General features: G+C 42.8%; 1 protein-coding gene across 1 annotated transcript in view; it reads right to left on the bottom strand.

The window, feature by feature from the left end:
* Positions 1–25,000, bottom strand: part of LOC128610749 (receptor-type tyrosine-protein phosphatase N2-like) — a 42,261-nt gene that overhangs the window by 8,585 nt on the left and 8,676 nt on the right. The window contains exons 4-8 of the mRNA XM_053630167.1: positions 15,535–15,682; positions 14,979–15,052; positions 9,381–9,458; positions 4,931–5,050; positions 3,691–3,857 (exon numbers count right to left, since the gene is read on the bottom strand). Coding sequence (XP_053486142.1) covers positions 3,691–3,857; positions 4,931–5,050; positions 9,381–9,458; positions 14,979–15,052; positions 15,535–15,682 — 587 coding nt within the window. The remainder of the gene's footprint in view (positions 1–3,690; positions 3,858–4,930; positions 5,051–9,380; positions 9,459–14,978; positions 15,053–15,534; positions 15,683–25,000) is intronic.

Here is a 25,000-nt window from a genome sequence, read left to right as displayed (position 1 = left end):
ATTCTATACAGTATACACTGTTCTATACACTATACATCTCTACACCTATACACCTATACACCTATACACTATACATCATTCTACACACCTATAAACTATACAATGTACAGGGTAGCTATCTGACCTACACATTCTACATGAGCCTTTACACTATTCTATACACTATGTATTATTATATATCTGTTCACTATTCACTATATAAAAAAAAAACTATTATTATTATTATTATTATTATTATTATTATTATTATTATTATTACTCAGCTGAAACCACTGCTGCTCTGAAATATTGAACTCTGTCTGTCTCAACTCAGTGTTCTAATAAAATGCTATAAACATTACAATGTTTGTGCAATAAAACAACTAAATTGTGAAAATGAGAGCGATAAACCCTGTTAAATGGGTGACAAACACCACGGTGGGCTGGGACACATTACCATTAACACACAATTAGCAGTGTTACACGCCTGAGTGGAAAAACACCCACTACACACAGTCACACACACACTCACACACACTTTTCATGCGTTTCACACCACCCTTGGTGTTACCATGGAAACCAAGTCTCTTAGCCCTAATTTTGTGGTTTTTTTTTAAGGGTGTGATGCTTTTGTGTTTTCTTTTCATCGTGCATCGACCCCCCCCCCCACCCACCCACCCTCTCTCTCTCTCTCTCTCTCTCTCTTTCTCTCACACACTTGCATCTGAGTGAATACCTCAAGGCTGTTTACCAGTGCTATGGGAAATGGGAAAAACATATCCATTAAGGATGATTATCGAAGGATTATTCATTTAGAACGACCTCCTTCAAAAAAGAGAAAGAAAATGAGAAAAGTTTATCTCAAATAAAAATTCATGAAAATACGGAGAGAGAAAACAAGAGCACTGAAAAGGATCTGATATTTCATGAGAGAGAGCGAGAGAGCGAGGGAGAGAGAGAGTGAGAGTGCAAGAGAGTGAGAGAGAGAGAGAGAGAGAGCGAGAGGGAGATAGAGAGACAGAGGGAGAGAGACAGCGAGAGAGCGAGAGAGAGAGAACGAGAGAGAGAGAGAGAGAGAGAGAGAGTCCTTTAGATGACTGAAGCAGCAGGACAGAGATGAGGAATCATCTGGGGAAGACAGATTGGAAGATGGAAAGAAATAGAAAACAAATGGTCAACAAAGATATGAAGAGAGGGTTATCCACTAGGAAGGCGTAAACAAAAGATGAGAGAGAAGGAAAGGAAGAGAGAAACGGTGCAAAAGAGAAAAAGCTAAGAAGAAGAAGGAAGAGAATGATAGTAACATGACAAGAATGGAGCAGGTGGACAGAAAGCAAGGGAATGCTGGGACGTAGAAAAGTGAAAGGAAGAAAAGAAAAGGTGGAATGAAGAACTGCTGACGGAGACATGCAAAGGGATAGATATGTATATGGAGATACAGACAACTCAGAATAAATAAAGCGAGAGATGTACAGTGAGAGTGAGGGAGAGACAGAAATAATAGAAAAGGGGGTTGAAAGAAGAGGAAGAGACATGATGAGAGAAGACAAAATGGAAGGATGAAGTGATTATAGAAAAGAGAGGGAAAATACATATACAGTAAAGGACAGAGGAATAGAAGGAAGAATGTGGAGGAAAATACACAAAAGGAGGGAGAGAGGCGGACATGGAGAGAGAAGAGGGAAAAGATTGAGTGACGTTTACGAAGGAACAAGAGAGAAGGAGAAAAGGGAAAGATAGACAGACGCATAGAGAGAAGAGAGATCTTATAAAGATAGAAAGATCAGAGCAAGGGAGAGATGGCATACTGTATATGATGGCATGCATAAGGAAATAGACAGGAGAGAGAAGGATGGATAGATGATGGAGGAAAAGAAAAGGTAGGTAGACAGAAAACAAGTGGTGAGGAGAGAGAAAAAGACATAAAAGGAACATGGACAGAGAAACGTTTACATAACGTGAGGATGAGGAGGATGAAGGAGTAGAAGGAGGGAAGGATGGGAATAAGGATGGTGAGATTAAAGGAGGAGGAGTGCAGGGCCTGGAAGAAGAGATACAGTTTCCAATGATCACTTTTGTGACTATGCAACTGGGCTCATATAACTAGCTGCAACATCACAAAAATGACAGTGGCAACCGCTAAATTAGCTGGCCAACCGAAAAGAGAGCGAGAGAATGAGAGAGAGAAAGAGAGAGAGTGAGAGAGACTGAGAGAGAGAGAGAGGTGAGCAGACTATGTCTGTCATTCAATGTGCGAAACATTTGTGACAGCAAAATAACCAAAATGGCAGCCGAAAACAGAACAAGCCGTAGCATTAAACATAACAAAAAGCTGTAAAATGAGACAGCCACTGAGAGAAAGGACTAATCACACACGCCGAGAGAAAGCTAGAACATTCCAGAGTGATCCTGAGAGAAAGGAAAAACGTGTCCCATCTTGTTGCTGTTGTTCAGGAGCCTAAAAATATAACCCAGGGTATACGGACGGACGTTTTCCATTTAATTATTGACGTGTCTGAAATAAGGGTTTGTTATAGAGGAGGTGCTTTTTCTGGAAATTTCCACAGGAACTATCAGTTAACCATTCAGTAATGAAAACACTTAATGTTAGCATATATTACACGTATGAAACCTGGATTCTGATTGGTCGGAAGGTGTCGATTGCTCTTCCATACCAGCAGATCTGATAGTAGCGCAGGTTTATATTAACGCGCTCGTTCTGATACGTTATCGTTTCTATAGTAACTGCTCGTTCACAGGAATTTGTACGCGTCAGACGCTCGACCGATGATGAACCTTTACGGTACAGAACGTTCCCTTTGAAATGAACTGTACGAAATAGTATGATTTTGCGATCATAGGAACCATGCTGGAGTCATGATAACAGACTCGTCCAAACACTGGGGTTATTTTAAAGGTTACACAGGGAAACGAAAGTTAAAGGAGGCGTGCGCTGAAAGCTAAACAAGACATAAAAGAAAGAAAGAAAGAAAGAAAGAAAGAAAGAAAGAAAATAATAAAGGGAATTGTGACAGACTGCTGCCATTATCCATATTTTCCCATTTAAGCTCAAATAGATGGAAGAAAAGCAAACAGGAGGCTGGAAGATTTGCCGATATAGTACTATTTACCAACCAGCGGAGTGAACGTCTAAAGCTGTGATAAAGCTGAAGTGAACCGGCCCATTGTGAGTGTGCATTCTCCCGCTCTATTAAAGACATTTATGCCAGAAGAAAAATGAGGACTTTTTGTGCTGCCATCGGCTTTTCCGACACTATAGATTTATAGCTGAATGTTTTTCCATTTAACTCAAGTGTCTGAATTAAGGATTGTTATCGAGGGACTGCTGTTTATTTGCTGCGATGCAAAAAGAATGAGGAAAAAAAATAACAGCAATTGGATTTTAATGAGTTTTTTATTTTGCAAAAAGACAGACTTGGCTTTTTACTAGAAAAACTCGAAGAGCACAATGAGCATGGGATCAGAAGGCCAATGAACTGAAACTTTGTGAAGATATGTTCAACCCAAGCAAGAACTTGGGCAGTACAGAGTTAGACATCTTACTCAAGAACCCAGTGATGAGATTTACAACCTTCTGGTTACCTAGCATTGAACCCCATCTTCAGCCCAATATACCAGATGTTTCATTGAGAAAAGATTGAAATTACACCTCTCCTGGTTCCCACCAAGGGGAAAGATGCATTTACACACCTGCGGAAGTCCAGCAGGGTCCGAGCTGACTCTGGAACATTCTGATCCATCCAGGACAGGAAGTGGAACTGAGTTACGGTACGTGTCTCGTTGGTCTGGACGTTCTTCAGGTAGAAACTGCGCACCAGGAAGTCCTCGCACCAGATGTGCTCTGACACCAAGTTGACCTGGAGATACAAGAGAATGACTGCATCCCTGCTAGGATGAAAAGCTTTGGATTGTGGAAGCAAAAAAAGATAACTTAGGACACTGGTTTGTCGAAGAACTGATGAGGAACTTCATTAGTTGGCAATTTAATTCATGCTTTCAAATGAAGTTAGAATGATACTGTAATTACATGATGCCATTTTATTCTACTTCAAGTCGTCATTTCCATCCGTCCTTCCATTTTCCATACCACTTATCCTACACAGGTTCGCAGGGAGCCTGGAGCCTATCCCAGGGAACCTGGGGCACAAGGCAGGGGGCACCCTGGATGGTGGTCCAACACATCGCATGGCACAATCGCACATACATTCACACACTACGGACAATTTGGAAATGCCGGGAAGCCTACAGTGCATGTCTTTGGACTGGGGTAGGAAACTAGAGTACCCGGAGGAAACCCCCGATGCACGGGGAGAACATGCAAACTCTGTGCACACAGGGTGGAGGTGGGATTCAAACCTCCAAGCCCGGAGATGCGAGGCAAATGTACTAACCACTAAGCCACTGTCGCCCCCCCACCCCCACCCCCCACCCCCACCCCCCATCCTCATTTCATAAGAATTTATTCACCAAAAAAAGCAGCATAGTGTGAATCCCAGTATTGATTTTATGAATATCCATACTTCATTCAACTATCACTTGATACAATTGATGGGTTTGAATTTTTTTAGCCACAGGAAACTTGTCTATGCTACTATACGTAGCCTGAACCCTGTTCCGAGAGATCTTGCCAAGTTTAGCGCTAAGCCTCATCTAAGCCCACTGGGTCCATGGAATCAATGTCTTCAGGAAGATCTGACTATCAAAGAAAGCATGTAAGATTAGATTTGGAACTAAATCTTGCTCAAAGCTGTCAGGTCCACCTGTCAGCACACACTACAACTCTGAATCCCAACCCTGGCTTTGGAGTACCCCAGCCAGTCAATACAGAGGTACTCCAGCACCACAGCAAGAACACGGTAAAATGTAGTGGACTATAACACCTTTGAAAGACATAATCATGTAGATAAGCACACAAAATACAGCGCGTTACCTCATAGATATGGTACAGGTCCGACCCTTCATCTGGCCAGTACTGGTGACATTGTTTGGTTCCGTTCTCTGCTAACGGTGTTAGCATGACGATCACCACACAGCCGCTCTCCCATACCATCTACAGCAGTGGAGAAATGAAAAAGAGCTTATGCCACAAGATGTTTCAGGCAGAAATACACACAGCCAGACTGATCATCATGATGACGAACAGCAAGAATCTTTGTCAACACCTTGTTAAGATTTTGAGATAACCAGTCTGGACAAACAGCCCATATCTCAGGCATGTGACAGTCTGTTTCACAATTTACACCATTCTATAAATCTACAAATACTGAATATCCAAGGCCAAAGATGTAATACATGAGACAACACACTGACTCAATACAACAGTGCAGGATGAGCGATATATATAACTCAAGCAGAGGTAGAATATATATAGAAAATATTTGCCAGGATTAGATTGCACAGCACCTTGCATAAGTATTTGCTCCCCACACCCCGGCCCTTTTAACTTTTCCACATTTTGTAGCGCTACAACCTGGAACTGAAATGGACATAATTGGGATTATACTGTATGTCACAAATCTACACAAATATTATAGCCCACAATACTTACTGTAAGTAGAGAGAAAAATCTACATAGCTGGCAAAATAATTCACAAATAATAAAGAAATGTGGCATGACTGTGCAAATACTCACCACTATTCATGTGAAATCCCTAAACTGGATCTACTGTAAATCTGGGAATCTGTGGCAACACCCATTCATTTTCTGTACAGCGTTTCCTACAGGGTCGCAGGGAGTCTGGAGCCTATCCCAGGGAATTGAGGCACAAGGCCTCAATCCATCAAAGGGCACAAACACACACACTGTGGACATTTTAGAAATGCCAATGCATGTCTTTGGACGTGGGGAGGAACCGGAGGAAACCCCCGAAGCACGGGGAGAACATGCAAACTCCATGCACACAGGGCGGAGGTGGGATTCGAACCCCCAACCCTGGAGGAGCAAGACAAACGTGCTAACTAGATATGCAAAGCTGATAGAGGCACATCCAAGAACACTTGCAGGTATTGACCCAGGGGGGTGAATACTCACTGTATACAACCAACACATTTTTAAAAAATCTTTTTTTTTGTTGTTTAATTAACCTTTGTGTCACAAAGCAAAAAAAAAAAAAAAATTTGAAATATTGTGTAAATCAAATGGTAACAATCCAAACTAAGTCCATTTCAATTCCAGGGTGTAAAACTATAAAATGTTGAAAAGTTCAAGGGGTGAATACTTATGCAAGGTTGGAATAAATGTAAATACTGGGTGCCTTTCCTTTAAATTTTAAACTAACATAAATGATCTAAGCCAACCATGTAGTGGAGGGTTAACAGTCTTGTTCAAAAACCCTAAAGTGGCTCTCTTGTGGTCAAAGAGAACCTTAACTGAGGACTTCGTCTTTCAAAATCATGTTCAAATCATCTTGAAATTGTTTTCTGCTATTTTAGAGTTAAATATTCATGGGGTAGCGCTTGGGCTTTTATTGCCACTTGGATGCATGCAATAACTCTGAAGCAACTTAAATGTAGCATATGTTTCGCTTAACAAAGTGCTCCCTCGCGGCCGAGCTGACTATTATTAGCTAAACCGTTTCCTAGTTGTAATTGAAGTTTAAGTTCATTTCACCGCCCTGCTTTTCAATCGCTTGGCTTGCTGTCGTCCCTCCCACTCTATCTCTCTTCTTGTCTGTCTGGGCTGACGTTTCTCGCTCCATTTCTCCTAATCACACCTTCTCCGTGTCCTTCCGAGAAATAATGGCCCGTTGTGGCCGTTAGGAAAATGAGGGGAAAACTCGGACTTTTACGAGGGCCAATAAAAACACAATGGTCCCGACCGTAAACTAATCGCGCTCACGTTCAGTGCGTCCCTCGAGAGCCATTATAGTGAAATACGCTGTGAGTCTACGCCACCATGACTGCCGCTAATACGTGACATTTCACAGAATTCCTAGATGCCTAAGGTCTATGGCAAAAATATGAAATATGATTTTGGTTGTATTTCCATTTAGCTGTTAATTAACAGTGCTTCACATTTGCCTTTTTTTTTTGTTTGGCGGAATTATTATTTTATTAATTTTTGCCCATTATGTGCTGATATAGAAAGGAAAAATGCCACAGTGCACACACTGTAACCCCAGCTGACAAAAAAAGGTCCTCAGGACGTCCCCTACATGGCCTCTACAAACATCCCCCAAACGTACATGTGTAGGGTCCCCTTGACGTCCTACGGATGTTCAAGGGGATGTTCACAGGACGTCCAGCGGCCATTTGGGACACTTAGGGGACTTTCGCTGAAATGAACACATTCAGTAGTGTTATGATTTGATAACGACCTCGTTATAAACCGGACCAAAATGCGGACCTAAGTGGACGTTTGCATCGTCCGGGGGATGTCCCTTGTTTGCTGGTACCATAGCGAAGTCCTAGCTAGTATCGGCTTACTAGCTAGCCTCGCTTGTTCTTTACATTAGATTTATTATTGAATAAAGATTGGTGCAACTCTGGTGATGAGGAGGTTGTTTACATGCACTGAAAACAAACAAACAAACAAACAACTCTATGTGTCTCAGCTAAAAGATTTCTTTCGTTGTATCGTTATTGTATTATTCACTTTTTTTTTAAACTATTTTTGTCTTTAATCTGGAAATTGAGTTCCAACAGTAACTCTCCGGGATTCTCTCTCTCTCTCTCTCTCTCTCTCTCTCTCGCTCTCTTGCTCTCTCTCTCGCTCTCTCTCTCTCTCTCTACCTTCTAGTCCCAACTTCAGAATGTCAAACACAGCCCACAGCTTCCTCTTCTTCTTCTCACCGTTCCATTTCAGCGCTCTCATTAAATGGCTGCTTAAGAATCGTAAAAATGATTTCTGATGTGGTTCTTCTGCTTCATTACCTCATTAAGCTACTAAGTCGTGATGTTTTGTTCGTCATTACGGAGTAATGGCTCTGCAAACTGGAGCCCGTCTGATGAGCTAATACAAATGTTCCGAAGCAGGTGATCAAATATTGTCAGTGACTAACGTCGCTATGCAAGGTTAAGCAAAGGTCAAAGCCAAAGCAGCAAACAATCGCACTGGTGGAGCAGAACAAATCCCGCCATTCACGCCGCTGGAGCGGGTGACCTTCGAGATAATGAAGGTAGACGCTATGAGTGTGTTTTCGTTTCTTTTTGGGGTATTTTTTGCGCTAATCTTAATCGAAATGACAGATGATGACATAAACAGGCCAAGATAACTGACAGGGACCGACGCATTCATATTCATCATTAATCCAAATGGAGCATTTTTAATGAAAGCTTTTGGAGTCTTTACACCTCCAGCTCCCTCCGATTCAGCCGTACAAAATTAATTCAATTGAGATCGTTATTTTTCACCCCACCCCCCACCCCCCCTTCAGTAATTGGCAAAATGATAAATACAAGCAACCGGTAACCTCAATTAGCAACCGTCCCATTAGTTGGCGAATGCAGGTCGGTTGCTAGGGAAGGTCGGGTGACATCAAATGCATTAGCGTAATCAATTTGCGTGAGCAGGGTGTTCAATCAAAAGTGTACTTTTAACAAAGCGAGAGCGAGATATCCTGCACGCCTTGAGCTTAAATGAATACGCGAAGCAAAGCAAACAACACATCCATTAACAGGTTTGCTGAAATTGTAAATATCACAACCCTGAAATGCACGGATGTGATGCTGGTTTATTTATCTCAGTCTTAGGTGGTTCCACCTGAACACTAACCCCACGTTGAAGCTTTCATTCCAACTGGAGCATCATGGATCAGCACCACTATCAGACTATCAGTTTGATCAGACCTATATCTGTTTGGCTATGACATGACTATCCAAAAGCTTGAGAAAAAGGCTGACTGTTTTTATATTTTATCTCCAGATGGTAAATTAGCGTCTCCTTCATCAATGAACTTGGAAAAACACATTAGCATTAGTTAGTTAATGCTAATATGCAACAGCTTTATTCCTAAGCTCTCAAATGTTAGCTAGCATGATTATTAGATATTGTGACACAAACTAGCTGAATGCTAAAAGCCTGCTGTCACTAAGCAGACAGAGCTCAGTCTTTTGATCCAGATTCAGTCAAGTTCAGAATCACTAAACATGTTAGCTGACAGGATTTCTGATTCAGTTTGAGCGTTCGACTGCTGACAATGGCACAGGCTGTTATTATTCTGTTCACACGTTTCTGAGCAGGTGCCGCATGCTGGGTGAATTCATGTTAGCTATCTAGTGTTAGCAGTCAAGATGAGCATTTATGCGCATCGTCATGTCTGGTTAACTGGTTAACAAAATCATTTCTTGCCCACCTAAATGTTTCTGAATGAGATCCTGCTGTCCACTTTAGTGTAAAACCATAAGTCAGAAAAGCAAAACATCGTATGTTTACGGCTCACCTGCCAGAAATCAGCCACCGTAGATGACAGAGGGCCCTGAGCAGAGATGTAGGCTGGGTTACGAGGGTCATGGTCCATCTACAGAACCAGAGAGAGAGAGAGATTAGTAGTGGTACACAGACTAACAAAGCTCATATACTAAAATGATGCAGCTGGCTGGTCTCCTGGTTCAGTCATGTACTTGCTATTTATTTATTCATTTATTCATTTATTTATTCATGCTTGCCAATTAAGAGCAAATTGTTTACAATAGCAGCTGGAAGAAATTTACAAATTGCAAAATTAGGGAGAGAGAGAGAGAGAGAGAGAGAGAGAGATAAAGAATAAAGGATAAAGTAAGTAACATGAATATAGTAAGTGTGATTATTATATCAACCTGATGTATGAAAATATGATTAAAGCCACTAGTAGTTAAATCTGATAGGATTTAGAGCTCTTTTGATGCCATATGATCAATGATTCTTTGCAAAATAAGAACCCATGCCTGCTTCACTGTGACTGACACCCACAGGACATGCCTCCATAGAGACCACGCCTCCTCCACTAAGACTGGGGCACACACAGGACACGCCTCCTTCACTGAGACTACACACACAGGACACGCCTCCATATAGACCACGCCTCTCACTGAGACTGACACACACAGAGGCCACGCCTCCATCACCAAGACTAACATACACACCGAGGCCACGACTCCTTCATTGAGACTGATGCACACTGAGGCCACGCCTCCATCACTGAGATTGACACACACACAGAGACCATGCCTTCTGCACTGAGACTGATACACACACAGAGACCACGCCTCCTTCACTGAGACTGACACACACCGAGGCCACACCTCCTCCACAGACTGACAGGCACTAGGACCGAGCATCCTAAAGACACTACGGCTAAGTCATAGTTCATCTAACTTAACTTCATCCCCACAAATCTACAAACTTGTACTCACACCACACCAGTGCCACTGATTACCCTCTGGCTGTTGCTCCTCCCTGGTAATGAAAAAAATCCAGTTTTGGTCCTTCGTTTATTTGCCCAAACTTTATTAAAGGAAATTGCATAGATGGATGTGGAACAAAAGAAAAACTAGAGACAAATCACAAAGAAAATCAACAGGCTATCGTCTGATGAGTCCAGAGCCAAATCCCTCACGGATCCCTCCATCGCTGTCCTCTTTCCATCACTTCCCCTCCCTCTCTTTCACCCTCTTTTCTGTGCAGTGCGTGGTCCGTTCTTTTCTCTGAGCAGTCATGGTGTCTGTGTGGTCTTTAATACGTCTGAGTAAAGCTGGATCGCTGATTAAAGCCCGGCAGTGCTGTAATCAAATATATTTATTGACGAGACGCTCGGCATCTAGGAGATGAAACCTGTCTGTTTGTGCCTGTGTGTCTGACTGAAGAAAACTAGGATGCCATCCATCATGCACTGGCCTCGATGAATACTGACACACAAATTAGCCACCAAAAATAATCAATTTGCATCTTTCAAACAGGAGGAAAAGCTGTACTCTGAAAATATCAACTAAATTAAACAGCTCTTGTTCAAGCACAGCTTCCAAATCAATAACTTTTAAATGAATAGCTAACCGTGGAACCTGACTAGCACTTGTTAATATTCATCTTCTTCAGCGTTCCTACCCATTCTCTCCGTCTCAGTATCACACGTTGTTCCCCGAGACCCTTTAGAGAGCGTGGCAGAAAGTGCCGCTGAATAATTCACATTATCCCAGAGTGTTACAAAGGAACTTCGCTAATGAGAAGTCGATCGTCAGCGGATTGGAACGCAGCCATTCTGAGTGGACACAATAGGAAGTCGGCTAAGTGGAGCACAGGTATGCTCCCATGTTAGGGGATCAAGCTGGGACACTATTGTCCCCAGGCAGTATAAGAGAGCATAATCCAAGAAAGGCAGTCTTTACTCGCTAAAGAGAAGTCTAGCACAATTTCAAGGAATTCTAATAAGCTTGGTGTAGCAAGAGAAGCTTCCGGAGCTAACCCTGACTCTCAGCCTAACTCTCCATTCAGACTCAGAAGCTGAACTCTGATTAAATAACGCACTAATCAGTGTGAAATTCTGCTTGTATGATTTAGATGTCACGTGCTCATCTTAATTCTCGGATTAGATTAGCGAAGCTAGCTAACTGTACTAGCTACACACACTCAACAGAGGCTCTAACCATTTCTGCTACTTCCTTTCAAGCTTTATTTTCTTCTTAATGTCTCTATACACATTTACCAAGAGTCACCTATATGACAGAATAAGATATAACCATATATAGTCTTTCATGGGAACTAATCACAGGTAGGAACTAAAGCTGTGATTGGGGAACTGAAGGAAGTCGGACTGCACACCCCACAGGATCGGTGTCATTAGATCTAATTTGCATAGAATTCAGAGTATTTCAATTAAAAGTTTTGTGTTTTGACTGTAAATACACCCCTAAAACCCTTTTTACAAAATCCATTCCATTAAATACCGTAATGAGTACTCAGTCAGCTTATCCTTCAAACCAGGGAGAGCGTTGAATTAACGCAAACGCCGACATTATGTTAAAAACTCAACAACTTAAAATAGTGAACTCAAATCGTGATAAAATTACCCCACATTATGCACGCACATTACGATCTCATGACCTTGATTTAGTCTTGTGTGGATTCGTTAAACCGTGCAGACGATATAAAAAATAAAACGCAAAATATAATCATCCGTGATAGGGATCAGTGTTCGCTTCTCATCATAAAAGCTAATCCAGCCGCGGATAAATTAACTGTACCGCTACCCTGATTGCGGCATCGCCCTGACGTTCAATGAACAAGCAGCAGCAAAAAAAAAAATCAGACACAAAGCTCCATTGTTAGTATGAACGACATGCACAGCCATTAGCCTGGCTCCAAATGGATATAATTGCTTAGCACAACCTTTATAGTCAGCAAGAGCCATTAAACGCCAGACAGCTAATACCAGACTTTTGACTGCCCTTGTCTCGCTTCCCATAAAGGGAGATATTAAAGCGGATATATCATCCCAAACTTAAAAAGATGATCGCGCTCGTAAAATCTAATTACTCCAAGCTGAGAAGTGGATCAGTGAAGTGCCAGCTCGACAATAACTGCAGCGTAAGGCACTTTGGGCCACGCCAAGAGACTTCATGAGGACAACAGAGAGAAAGACTGATGCAAATAAGGCTTGGATCTGTCTGTCAAATCTGACAAGCACAAAAATTATACACTGAGGAAAATAAGAATGATTGCCAGGAAACTGCCACCCTTTAGTTTGTTTCACCACGTTATGAGTCAAACGTAGATTCCTCATTAAAGCTGATAAAATCCTCTCTGATTCCTAGTACCTGCTTTTTTTTGTAGAGGTTTTGAAGTAAGTCTCGAGGGCAAAACAAACTTTTCAACCACTCAAAGTGATCCCAAAGCAAGAGCGGTTTTGTTGGATTCATTCATCTTGGAGTAAGCACTTTATCCCGGTCAGGGGGTGCAATATATCCTAAATCTATCCCAGGAACTCTGAGAATGAAGTTGGAATACACCCTGGATGGGATTTCACTCCACTGCTATCACCTAGGGACAATTTAGTACTGTATAACCAGTCCACCTACTGGCATGTCGCATGGCCTGAGGTGGGATGTAACCAGATATCTAGAGGGGCTACCTGAGTCTAGAACCTTTATTGGTCTGCTTTCGACATTCTACAAACTAATCTGATGACCGTCATGATCCCTCAGCATGATGTCCAATTATGTTTATCAATCTTTCACCAACGTTTCATATAATGTATCAATAGAGTCCGAATTTGAACTCGAAATTAGGACCCAGGACGAGTTGGTACTCCAAAGATGATCTGCTAAACGTTAAATATCCTGGTCGAGTGTGCCGTAAATCCAGAATCTATTCTAGGAACACTGAGATCGAGGCAGGATCACACACTGGACGGGACTCCAGTCCGTCCAACACTGAGCACTAGAACTACTAGGCACAATATAGCTTAGCTAATCCACCTGCTGGCATGTTTTTGGGAGATGTGAGGAAACCAAAGGGAGAATCCAAAGAAAAACCAACATGGATGAGATAAGTGGAAAAAACATTCCAAAGCTCAGGATAGTACTGGGAACGCTGGGGCTGGGGTTGTGCTTCATCTTGGTCAGGGTCATGGTGGAGCTAAAGGCTATCCCGGGAACATTGGGTGTGAGGTGGCAGAATTCATCCTGGTGCAACAGTCCAGCAAAGATTACCAGAACTTTTCACCCAGGGGCAAATTAAAGTACCCAGTCCACCTACTGGCATATTTTAGTGTGTAAAAAACTTGCAAACTTCTAAACTTGTAAAAAAATAAAATAATAATAAATCTGTGTTGACCTTTTTCAAACTATGTATTCTTTTATTATTTTTTTAATTTATTCTTTCATCATGTTTTAGCTTTAAACTGGCTTCACAAAAAACAAATAACAAAATCAAATAATTATAATTAGTAACAATGCATTAATTCATTATATAGATAATATTAATTAAACTTCTTGCCATTTGTAAGAAATCCTGCAAATTTTCAAACAATCCCTGGTCTTCCCCACAGGACTCCGCCCCCTTTTGTCATTACCATGACAACGGCAGCAAGAGATCCCTTTCATAATACTGCCAGTTTCTCTTGACTGATGAGACAAAGAGTGTGTCTTCATGTGTGACAGAGAGGTAAGGGGTGTGTGTGTGTGTGTGTGTGTGTGTGTGTGTGTGTGTGTGTGTGTGTGTGTGTGTGAAAAGGCCAAAACCTTCAACCCTGAGCAGCCAGTTAACTGCAGACCGGAGGGTTGGAAAAGGGAAAAATGTCACAGATGACTCATTTCGAGGTTGTTCTGCTGTGACGCTGCTAACGAGGCAGCAGGCACCAGTGTTTGACAGATGTAATTATGGCAGTTTTCATGTCAGGTTCCTGCTGGGATATAGTTACGAGGCCCCTTGTGCTCTGACGGAAAGAGAAAAACCCTCACTTTCTTTTGTTTTCCCTTCGAGGGGGTCCGATGAGATGGAGAGAGCGGGAGGGCAGATTGACTTCAACATTAACTCTCTGTCCTGTGTTCTGTTCACTGCTGAGCACTGACCTGGGACGTCTTTTTTATAAATGTAGCTTTTAACACACATAACAGATAAAATTTCATCTCAGTGCTGGATTAACAATCTGATGTTTCAACGATATTTATAAGCAGCCAACAACTGGTACTGACACACAGAGGCCACACCTCCTTCACTGAGACTGACACACAGAGGCCACACCTCCTTCACTGAAACTGACACACGCACAGGCCACACCTCCTTCGCCGAGACTTACACACAGAGGCCACGCCTCCTTCGCTGAGACTGACACACAGAGGCCACACCTCCTTCACTGAGACTGACACACACAGGACACGCCTCCTTCACTGAGACTGACACACACACAGGCCATACCTCCTTCACTGAGATTTTTTTAACATTTTAATTAACTTCAGCGGTTTAATAAGTCTTCGTAATATCCTCAGTACTACAATGGCACTGATTTCAGTATCGTCTCTGTGTAAAGCAGCCGAACAGGAAGGAAGTGAACGTCGGCACTCACGATGAGGCTGGCGTTGATGTAGTCTGAGCTGCTCTGGTTATTCTCAGCCTTCAGCGTCACTCTGGAATGATCGTCTGTGATAGAGGGGAAACAATCAATCGTGTTAGTCTACTAACATATACGACACGCTTATAACACGTCTATTACATGTTATTACACAACGTGCATTTTAACTGCTGTTTCCAGGGCCAGTGGTTTTGTATGAATAACATGGCAAACAAACAAACAAACAAACAAACAACAATCGTGAAGCTATTGTGAGGAAATTGAGGAATATGAGTATTAGTCATACAATTATTAAGTAATTAATATGTATAATAAATATGTTTATATATATTGTACACAATTGTGTATGTCAGGAAATAATATACTCCTCTATTTATATGTTTATTTAAATAAAAAAAAAAAACAATGTCAATGTGGTCTTCTGATATTGTCTCATATGTTTATGAGGCTGCGGCATAGCTGTATTCGTTTGTGTTGCGTGTGATGGACGTGTGTTGTACACGTGTGCAGAAGCAGCATGAACGTGTCACGTGCGGTTCAGGACACTCACACGCGAGCACGCCGTTGGGTCGGTTCTTCCTGGCGTTGTTTTTATCCTGCGCTGAAGAACAAGCGGATGGCTCGGCCTGGTAACCACACAGAGCTTCCCACTCCTTCTCCAAACGATCCTGATTCTGCAGGTGATCCTCCATGTACGCCTGCACAGAGGACGAGGAAGAGGAACAGGAGGAGGAACAGGAAGAGGAGGAGGAACAGGAAGAGGAACAGGAAGAGGAAGAGGAGGAGGAACAGGAAGAGGAAGCGGAAGATGAACAGGAAGACGAACAGGAAGAGGAACATGAAGAGGAAGAGGAGGAGGAAGATGAACAGGAAGAAGAGGAGGAGGAACAGGAAGAGGAGGAGGAACAGGAGGAGCATGAAGAACAGATGATTTAGTGAAAGTAAAATGCTACATAAAGAATAACACACAGAGGTTGATTATTTTCCTATTACAGTTTGTGTTTTATTCCTCTTGTACCACAGCATACTTTTTATCCGTTTGTAGTTCCCTTTTATGTTTGTGGAACATCCACAAAACATGTCTGTTCCTGTTCTCACCGGAACGTGTAAACTCCTCTGTCTTAAACTTACAGCTTTACCTCTGACTGTTACAAAGTGCTGACACTGGAGACTCCTTTCCTACATGTTAAATAAACATCTCCTTACTTTAAGATTACACCGATTTAGTTTTTTTTTAAACTAGTTTACGTAATGTGTCCGCCATACAAGCCGGTGTAAACGAGCTGTTGCTATAGAAACGATAAGGTATCAGAATGAGCGTGTTAATATAAACCTGCGCTACTGTCAGAGCTGCTGTTCTAGGAAATTAATCACCACCTTCTGACCAATCAGGATCCCAGAATCCAGAGTAAACTTGTAAACACAGACAGTAATGTGTGTAATCCCCTGTCAGGTCACCATAACCGAAGTAACACCCAAGTAGCAGGTACTTCATTCCCTAAACCATTTCAGTGCCCTGTCTCTCTCTCTCTCTCTCTCTCTCTCTCCGTAGTTCTTTCCCTCCGTCCCTCCCTCCGCTCTGTTCTTTTGTCTCTGTTGGATTCAGCTACCCAGGAAAGGAGGCTTAAGCTCAGACAATCTTATCGCCGTTTGTGAGAGTGGAGAAAAGCGATGATTGAAGCTTGGCTCTTTCAGCACTCTTAATTGCGTATGTGATTGCCAAGGACCAACCCACCTCTTTCTCTCTCTCTCTTCGTCTCTCCCCCCATCATTTTCTCTCTCTCGCTCTCTCTGTTCTTTTGTGCTGCATATTTGGGATTAGTCTCTGAGATTGACGAGTGGAGCTGCTTTGAGCTCACGTCGGTCGGGATGGATGGAGGTGTTATTGTAGAACGACAAAGAAAAGAGAAAAAAAATGAGAGACTGGGAAAGAAAGGAAAACGAGAGCAAAGCCGAGCTCAGGGGTAAGCTGGATCACAGCTGCCTTGTGTATTTTTATTAATCTGTTTATTCTGCAGCACCAGGGATGGACAGATGCTGAGTAGAGCAATGCACTTTAATGAATATTTAGGGGTCCAAGCACTTTTTTTTTTAATTGAAAGAAAAAAAAGAAAAACACAACTGGCGCAAACATCACAAGGCCAGGAAACACCCAAATTGGCAGAAAGGCTCAGGCTCGTTCCCACTACTCTAGAATGCGACGGGATCCAGGCCAGCCTGATGATGGCGCTATTGTGCATCGTTACATTTTGGCAGATATCAGTTAGCATTTTGTCTTCCTTTTTTCCTGTAATACGACTTCTTTAATATGAAATCAAACAAAAAATTGTTAATTTTGTTAAAATTGTACTCGCAATTGGGTTTTTTCTTCCTGAATTTTAACATTCCTAACCTTTTCCTTTTTGAAATTCTTATGACAATTTAACAAGCAAGAGTGCTTTTTTCTCAATGAATTTACAGATAGTAAAGTTTCTTGTTTGTTTTTTTTACCACTAACTCCACCCCTCATTGTGAGATTCTGCAATTTTTTGCCATTTAACTTTACCTCTTCGATCCTTCAGCCATGACGCCGTAATGTCTTTTTCATGGCTGTATATACGAGCTAGTCCTCGTGAAGCCCTGCAGAAAGGTCGTGTTACTGAACGGCTGGAGACCCGTGTTCTCCTCCTGCTCTCTCCAACACAAAGCTTCAGTCATATCTTATGAGCTTATGTTCGACGAGACAGCGAACTTAATCGAGGCCATTACGGTCCATGTAGTATTCATTATTTAGCGGGTTGAGAAATGACTTTGATTAACAAGGCTGAGAAGAGCCTTAATGAGATTAATGCAGTATGATGGAAAAAATGGAGCTTTGCTTCACTGAGGAACAAAGGGTCATCGCTGCGGATCGACACGGAGAATATGAAGTGGACTAGCACAAAACCCGTATCAAAGCCATGGGTAGTTATGGATAATTGAATAAATATCAGTGGTTTAGGTTACAGCCAGTGCCGGGCGTGGTCAACGTGACAAAAGTTCTTTTGCAATTTTGTCCAAGTCCCACCAGTCAGCTCTCCCCTCACATAGCGGAGGGTGAAGAATATCACGTTCTTCCCTTCCACATGTGTGGACAGCCATCCACAGCTTTCCAAACAGCTGCCCATGATGCATCACAGTGCAGCGTAACACACTCGGAGGAAAGTGCTATCTGCCCTCTTTTGCATACAGGAGCTTACAGACAGCAACGATTGGCTAGTGTCACTCTGGCTGACAGCGGAGTATGCCCCTCCCACTCAAAGAGCATGGTCGTGTTTGCTCTCTTGGATTCCCAGACTCACAGATGACTGTGATTCATTGCTGGGGTTCGAGCTCTTGATCTCCCAACAATAGGAGCCCATTCGGGAGCGTGTCTGTTTTCGCCCATTTTCATTTAAGAATCAATAAAACACTCCTGTTTTACACACAGTTGTGCCCAAAAGTTTGCATAACCCTTGCAGAATCTGCTAAATCTTAATACTGTTAACAAAATAAGAGGGATCACATAACTATTTCACATTACAGATGTTTACATATAGTCCACAAGACAAGATTATAGCTGAATTTATCAAAATTACCCCGTTCAAAAGTTTAAACACGCTCGATTATTAATCCCGTTTGTCGTTACCTGGATGATCCACGACATGATGTGTTTATGTTTTGTGAGAGTTGTACATGAGTCCCTTGTTTGTCCTGAGCAGTTAAACTGCCTGCTGTTCTTCAGACAAATCCTCCAGGTCCTGCGCATTCTTTACTTTTCCAGCATCTTCTGCATATTTGATTCCTTTCCAATAGCGACTATATGATCTTCAGATCCATCTTTTCACACTGAGGACGACTGAGGGACTCGTACACAACTATTACAAAAGGTGCAAATGTTCTCTGATGCTCAAGAAGGTAGCAGGATACATTAAGATCCAGGGGGGTGTAAACTTTTTGGAATAGGATGATCGGTGTAAATTGTCATTATTTTGTCTTCTGGGAAACATGTAACTCTTTTATTTAGTGTCTGAATGGGTGGTACTGAATGGGGGAAAAAAGCTCTTTAAACAAAATAATAATTTACACCGATCGTCCTGTAAATTGTTTTTAGATCGATTTGAACAGTTAGAAACAGTAGGATTACTGTAGAGTTTCCGAATCAGTTCTGAAACACGCAGCTCATCTGTCTCTAACTCCATAACCGTCACCGCAGCAGATTTCATCACTTCTGAGAAAGTTGACGTGGTGTGGAAATGCCAGAACTTTGTTGGTGGAGGATTTTATAACTTTTTTGAAATGTGCAACTCTGGGATTTTTGTTTTGATGTTAATTGCTCTGCCGTGTCAGTCATCGTTTCTCAAGAACAAAACAAAGCAAGCGTCATAAGGCAGAGCTGTGAAAGCCTCCACTCCTCGACCGCTAACATTCTCCTGCTGTAACAACAGCAGCAGCACTCAAAGTGCTCTCGCCCCGGTGAGTACACGTTAACTCCACCACCTCCACTCCGAATCCAAATTACCCATCATTCAACTCTCTTTCAGGACGGATTTTAAAAATAAATAAATAAATCTTCACGAGGGTGTTTTTTTGGGGGGGGTTAGCCAAACATCTGGATGATGCATTTCAAATGTGACACTCGTTTATTTGATGCTCGCTCGACCAGTTAATGATTCCGAGAAACTCAACTGTGACGGTAACGTTTTTAGGACAAGGGGCGGGGTTAAGACTTATAGCTTAATGTAGGAAACGTACCATTTATTCTTTAACCGCACTTACGGTCGTAATATTCTGTTACTTATTTCATGCAACTTAGCAAAGAAAAAAAAAACATAATGTACATGAAGTCTTCTTGTTTTTATACGATCGATCATGTGATCAACAAAACCTGAGAACATGAAAAGGAAGGGGAAAAAAAGGACCGATTAAATATTCATGAGACTATTATTAGTGGTGAATGATTCTGGAATAGGAGTGTTCAGGTGATTAATGATGGACTGTGTGGAAGACAGGCGTAAGGTCTAAATCAGCAGCGGGTCCTGTCACTTTAAATATATCATTGTTGATATTGATTTTTAGGTATATTACTAAAGTATATAATGTATTAGAGCACTAGAATGCCTTTGTGGTGCCTGAATCTTCACTAGGAGTTCACAAGGAGTTTCCAAGGAGTTTCCAGAATTTTTACATCTGTGTATAGTACCTGTTTCAGGCTATATACTGTGTGTGTGCGTATATGTATATATATATATATATATATATATATATATATATATATATATATATATATATATATATAATAACAACAGTAAAAAATAATAATAGCAGTTACACTGCATACAAATCTAATTAAAACATTTTTATTATACCCTAATCTTTAATGATGTTCAAATTGACATTATTTACTGTTGGTATTGTCAGTGAGGTTTTTTGTTTGTTTGTTTGTTTTTAATATTATTAAATCCATCATTATAACATCATTAAACATGTAAAATGATGTAAATAGTGGATCATCTGCCTATACCTCAGAGAACCCGCGCGCGTCTCTATCGTCCAACTAACGTCTAACGCTATCAGCAAAGTAAATTTACGATTTAATCAGACACCGAAGGGCTTCAGAACTTTAATCAAAAGCGTTTTTATTTCCGCTTCCTGTGTCGTCCTCAGCCCGCTATTATCTGTTTGGCGATGAATACAGTGGCAGCGGCGGCTCATTACCGATTGAACAGCTCATGTAGCGAGACTCTGGTTTACACACATGACTGTACACACACACAAGCATCACAATGACGAACGACGATGTCTGGATATCGAGGTTTCATTTTCTCTCATTCTTTATACAGTAGTATATACGTAATGTTATAGATTTACTGTATATACCGTTACGACTGAGTAGAGAGTCAGAAACTATCAACCAAACATCGCATAAATGAACATATGCAGTGTAACACATAGAAGTGTAAACTCATTTACTAATCCAAATACAGCCATCCAGTTCCCCTAATGCTAAACATACAGCGATCATATCATCTCCCCTTACTTGTCACCTAAGAATTGCCATTGTAGTCATACACACGGTCCTGTTTTCATCCGGTGTTTATTCACCTCCGGCCTCCTTCATCGATCTGTTAGTAAAGCCGTGTGTAAATGTTTTCAGGGACAAAAATGAACAAAAAAAAAATCTTTTTTTGTACTCACGAGTCGACGAACAGCAATCGGCTGTGAATTACCAAGCGTTTAGCCACACCCACCATACTCCATAAAAGGCTAAGCTCACAAAATGGCTATGACAACGCGTGGGCTACCAACAAGACGCACTAGTTCTTCCTCCGTTTATAGGCTGCCATTTCTTTTCTTTGAATGAAACAGCTGGGCTTTTTGGTCTTAATTTTTCATCAAGAGTAAAAGAGAATGAATGCTGCTGGACAACTGTGAGTGAGAAAAGAAGGGCTTGGTTTGTGTGTGTGTGTGAGTGTGTGTTTAGGAGCTAACGAAAAGCTAACTAAAAATTAAGTGTTATTAATGACGATTGAGATCACTGAATTTTTGCAAAACCATAACGGGTGTCTTTTTTTAAGCATTTTTACAGCTTACTATTGAACCAGACATGTTTCCAAGCCAACAGAATACTGTTATGCCACGGCCGGCAGAGGGCACTGCGGCGCAGCTTCCAACAAGACACGTGACACTATTGTTTTGGTTTTGTTCTCTTCCTGCTTGGACATTGGCTGGATGTGCGAGGGTGTAGCTTAATTTGAGCCAGGTGTTTATGTTTAGTGTAATTATGTTGGCTATTTAAACCCCTCGTCTGGCTGCACACTTCGTGCAGTATCATCGGTTGCGTCGTTAGTAACATTTGTAGTGTTTAGTGCGTGTGTTAGTTCAGTAGTGAATGCGGGTATCATGCTAGCGGTCTCATGTCCCTGTTCCGTTCCCGAGTAATGCCTAGACCATAGTCCTGTTCAACATAGACCGCGTTTCTTGTGTTTGTTTGTTTGTTTGTTTCTTTGTTTATTAATAAAGACAGCGCTCCTGCACTTACTTCCTGTCCATCCCTGTGTTTCGTTACAGAATGAGCAGGAGGATGTGCGGCGGAAGCAGCGGATGGAAGAAGCAGATCGGCTGCTCTGGAGCGTGGAAGAAGTGCTTCGCTCCCGTCTCGTGGAGCGGAACAACGCACCACCATGCTGCCCTGCTAAAGATCCAGTCACGCTGCCCAGTCTGGAATTGAAGGCTGGCCCAGAACTTTTTTGGGGGGGGCAACGACGACTGCAGAGCTCCAGCCTGAGACCTACGGGGAGGTCTCAGCCGTGGAGCTCCAGCCGGAGGTTAACATGGCAACCTCTGGGCCCCTGTGTCAAGTCAACATGGCATCCGCAGAGCTCCAGCCTGAGACCTACAGGGAAGTCTCAGCCGTGGAGCTCCAGCCAAAGGTTAACATGGCAACCTCTGTCCCCCCATCTGAGGTCAACTTGGTGGCCTCAGAGCTCCAGCGTGAGACCTGCGGGGAGGTCTCAGCTGTCGAGGAGGCTGTCCTTCTGTCCTGCCCAGCTGAGGATGCTGTCCCACTGTCCAGCCCAGCTGAGGAGGCCGTCCTGCTGCTTTGCCCAGCCGAGGAAGCTGTCCTGCTGTCCAGCCCAGCTGAGGAGGCTGTCCCACTGCCCTGCACAGCTGTGGAAGCTGTCCTGCTGTCCAGCCCAGCTGAGGAAGCCGTCACACTGCCCTGCACAGCCGAGGAAGCTGTCCTGCTGTCCAGCCCGGCCGAGGAGGCCATCCTGCTGCCCTGCCCGGCCGAGGCAGCTACCCTGAGCTCCGCCCCCGACGGCACTGGAATGCTGGGCACCATCCCCAGCAGCACAAGAACGATGGGCGACGTCCCCAGCAGGGCTGGAAGGCTGGGCGGCCCCCCCCCCCCGGCGGGACTGGAAGGCTGGGTGGCGTCCCCAGCAGGACTGGCGCCCAGCGTTCTCATGCCGCCGGGGGTGGTGCTCCGCCAGTCTGCTGCCCGGCGGAGGCCACCTCGTTTTCTGTGGCAGCTTTCCCAGGGGCCCAGGACCCCCATTGGAGGTAGGTTTTTGGGGCTCCGGTAGTGGCGCCTTTGGAGGGGGGTTCTGTTACGCCACAGCCGGCAGAGGGCACTGCGGCGCAGCTTCCAACAAGACACGTGACACTATTGTTTTGGTTTTGTTCTCTTCCTGCTTGGACATTGGCTGGGTGTGCGAGGGTGTAGCTTAATTTGAGCCAGGTGTTTATGTTTAGTGTAATTATGTTGGCTATTTAAACCCCTTGTGTGGCTGCGCACTTCGTGCAGTATTATCGGTTGTATCGTTAGTAACGTTTGTAGTGTTTAGCGCATGTGTTAGTTCAGTAGTGAATGTGGGTAGCATGCTAGCGGTCTCATGTCCCTGTTCCATTCCCTAGACCATAGTCCTGTTCAACCTAGGCCACGTTTCTTGTGTTTGTTTGTTTCTTTGTTTATTAATAAAGACAGCGCTTCCTTCGCTTACTTCCTGTCCATCCCTGTGTTTCGTTACAAATACGGTTGTTGTTACGGGCAGTTAAAGCACCTTCGCAGCACCCATTTCATCTTGGGTAAGTCGTTAACTATAATATCGTTGCACTTGCTAAGATTTTAGCAGGCTTAGCTTGCTAGTTAGCTAACAGACCCAATTTATATTGCTTTGACAAACCTAAGTAGCTCACCTACAATCTATCAAGAAACTGGCTAGCTAACACTAGATTGTAAACACTAAGGTGTTTAGCTAGCTAACTTTGTTCAGTTGAGTTTATAGCATCTGCTTGAGCAGAACCTCGGCTTTCAGTGACCTGTCGACGTCCTCGATGTTGCAATCGTAAAAACATACTTCTTGAATGTGTCCGTAAACAACAAAATTGAAAACATCAAGAGAATCCGATTTCTCTGTTGTATAAATGCTCCGCGTTTCTATGAGATGTGTATACATGTCCGGTCATTGAGGGCTACTTAGCATCATTTAGCCACTGAGCAGACCCCGAGCCATAAGGATCTTCTAGAGTTACACCATTTGAAAGTATGAGTTTAGCCGAATAAAAGATACTTCCTGTCTTTTAGTGCTAATCCATAATAATAACTGGAGAACATTTTAGCTAATGCCTCCCTATGTTATAGCTATATCCCCCAATGGCTCCCTGTGACATCATCACAGAACACAATGCTAACTTATCACTCAGCACCAACCTACAAATTAGCGCTCATCGTGTCACAAATATTCCAATAAATAAGCATATTCAGTGCGTTTAGGAGTGTGGAGTTTAACTTTAACAAATACAGTATTTGATATCTTTAGCGACTTCTTACAAATTTCCACATAAGTCCAAATTCACAGCTATTTCATACACCACGAAGCGTTGCACTGGTGCCGGACCTCAGACACATTCAGGGCAGTGCGATATTGTGTGCAGTCATCACATGAAGACGTTTGATGAAGAAGGAGATGTGAAGAAACAATCTGCATCTGAGCTGTAAACACAGATTATCCTACACTGCTGCGATAATGGTAACAGCAGTGAGAGAGAAAAAAAAGAACCCGAATTAAAGGAGCGTAGCTGCCAATCAAACAGGCAAGTGGGGACAAGAGGCGATTGAAATTCCAAACAGGTTCACTCCAGATGAGGCCAGACTGCAGACTGCTCGGCTTTTCGCTCTCCTTTAAAGCTCTGAACGAGGATGAGGCCGTTCGCCGCTGTAAGCTCTGACAGATCTCTGGAGGTGTGGAGCTCATCAGGAGGAGTGAGCGAGCTCTGTATGACTTCATTCAGTTAGAAAGCAACACAGAGGCTATACTATTAACATCAACACTTCATACGGTACGAACAATCCTCAAACCATCCAAAGAACCAAGCAGAAACAGTTGTTCTAAAAGCATGTACACAGCACTTTATGGTTTGCTTGGAATCAGGTGGAAATACAAGGTCATGATATTACTTCAGTAAGCATTTTATCCTGGGCTTGTGGCAGATCCAGATTCTATCCTGGAATG

The sequence above is a fragment of the Ictalurus furcatus genome, chromosome 7 (genome assembly GCF_023375685.1).
Source record: "Ictalurus furcatus strain D&B chromosome 7, Billie_1.0, whole genome shotgun sequence".
Classification (NCBI taxonomy): Eukaryota; Metazoa; Chordata; class Actinopteri; order Siluriformes; family Ictaluridae; genus Ictalurus; species Ictalurus furcatus.
Note: the sequence above shows the minus strand (reverse complement) of the source record. Positions and strands in the feature narration are given on the sequence as shown.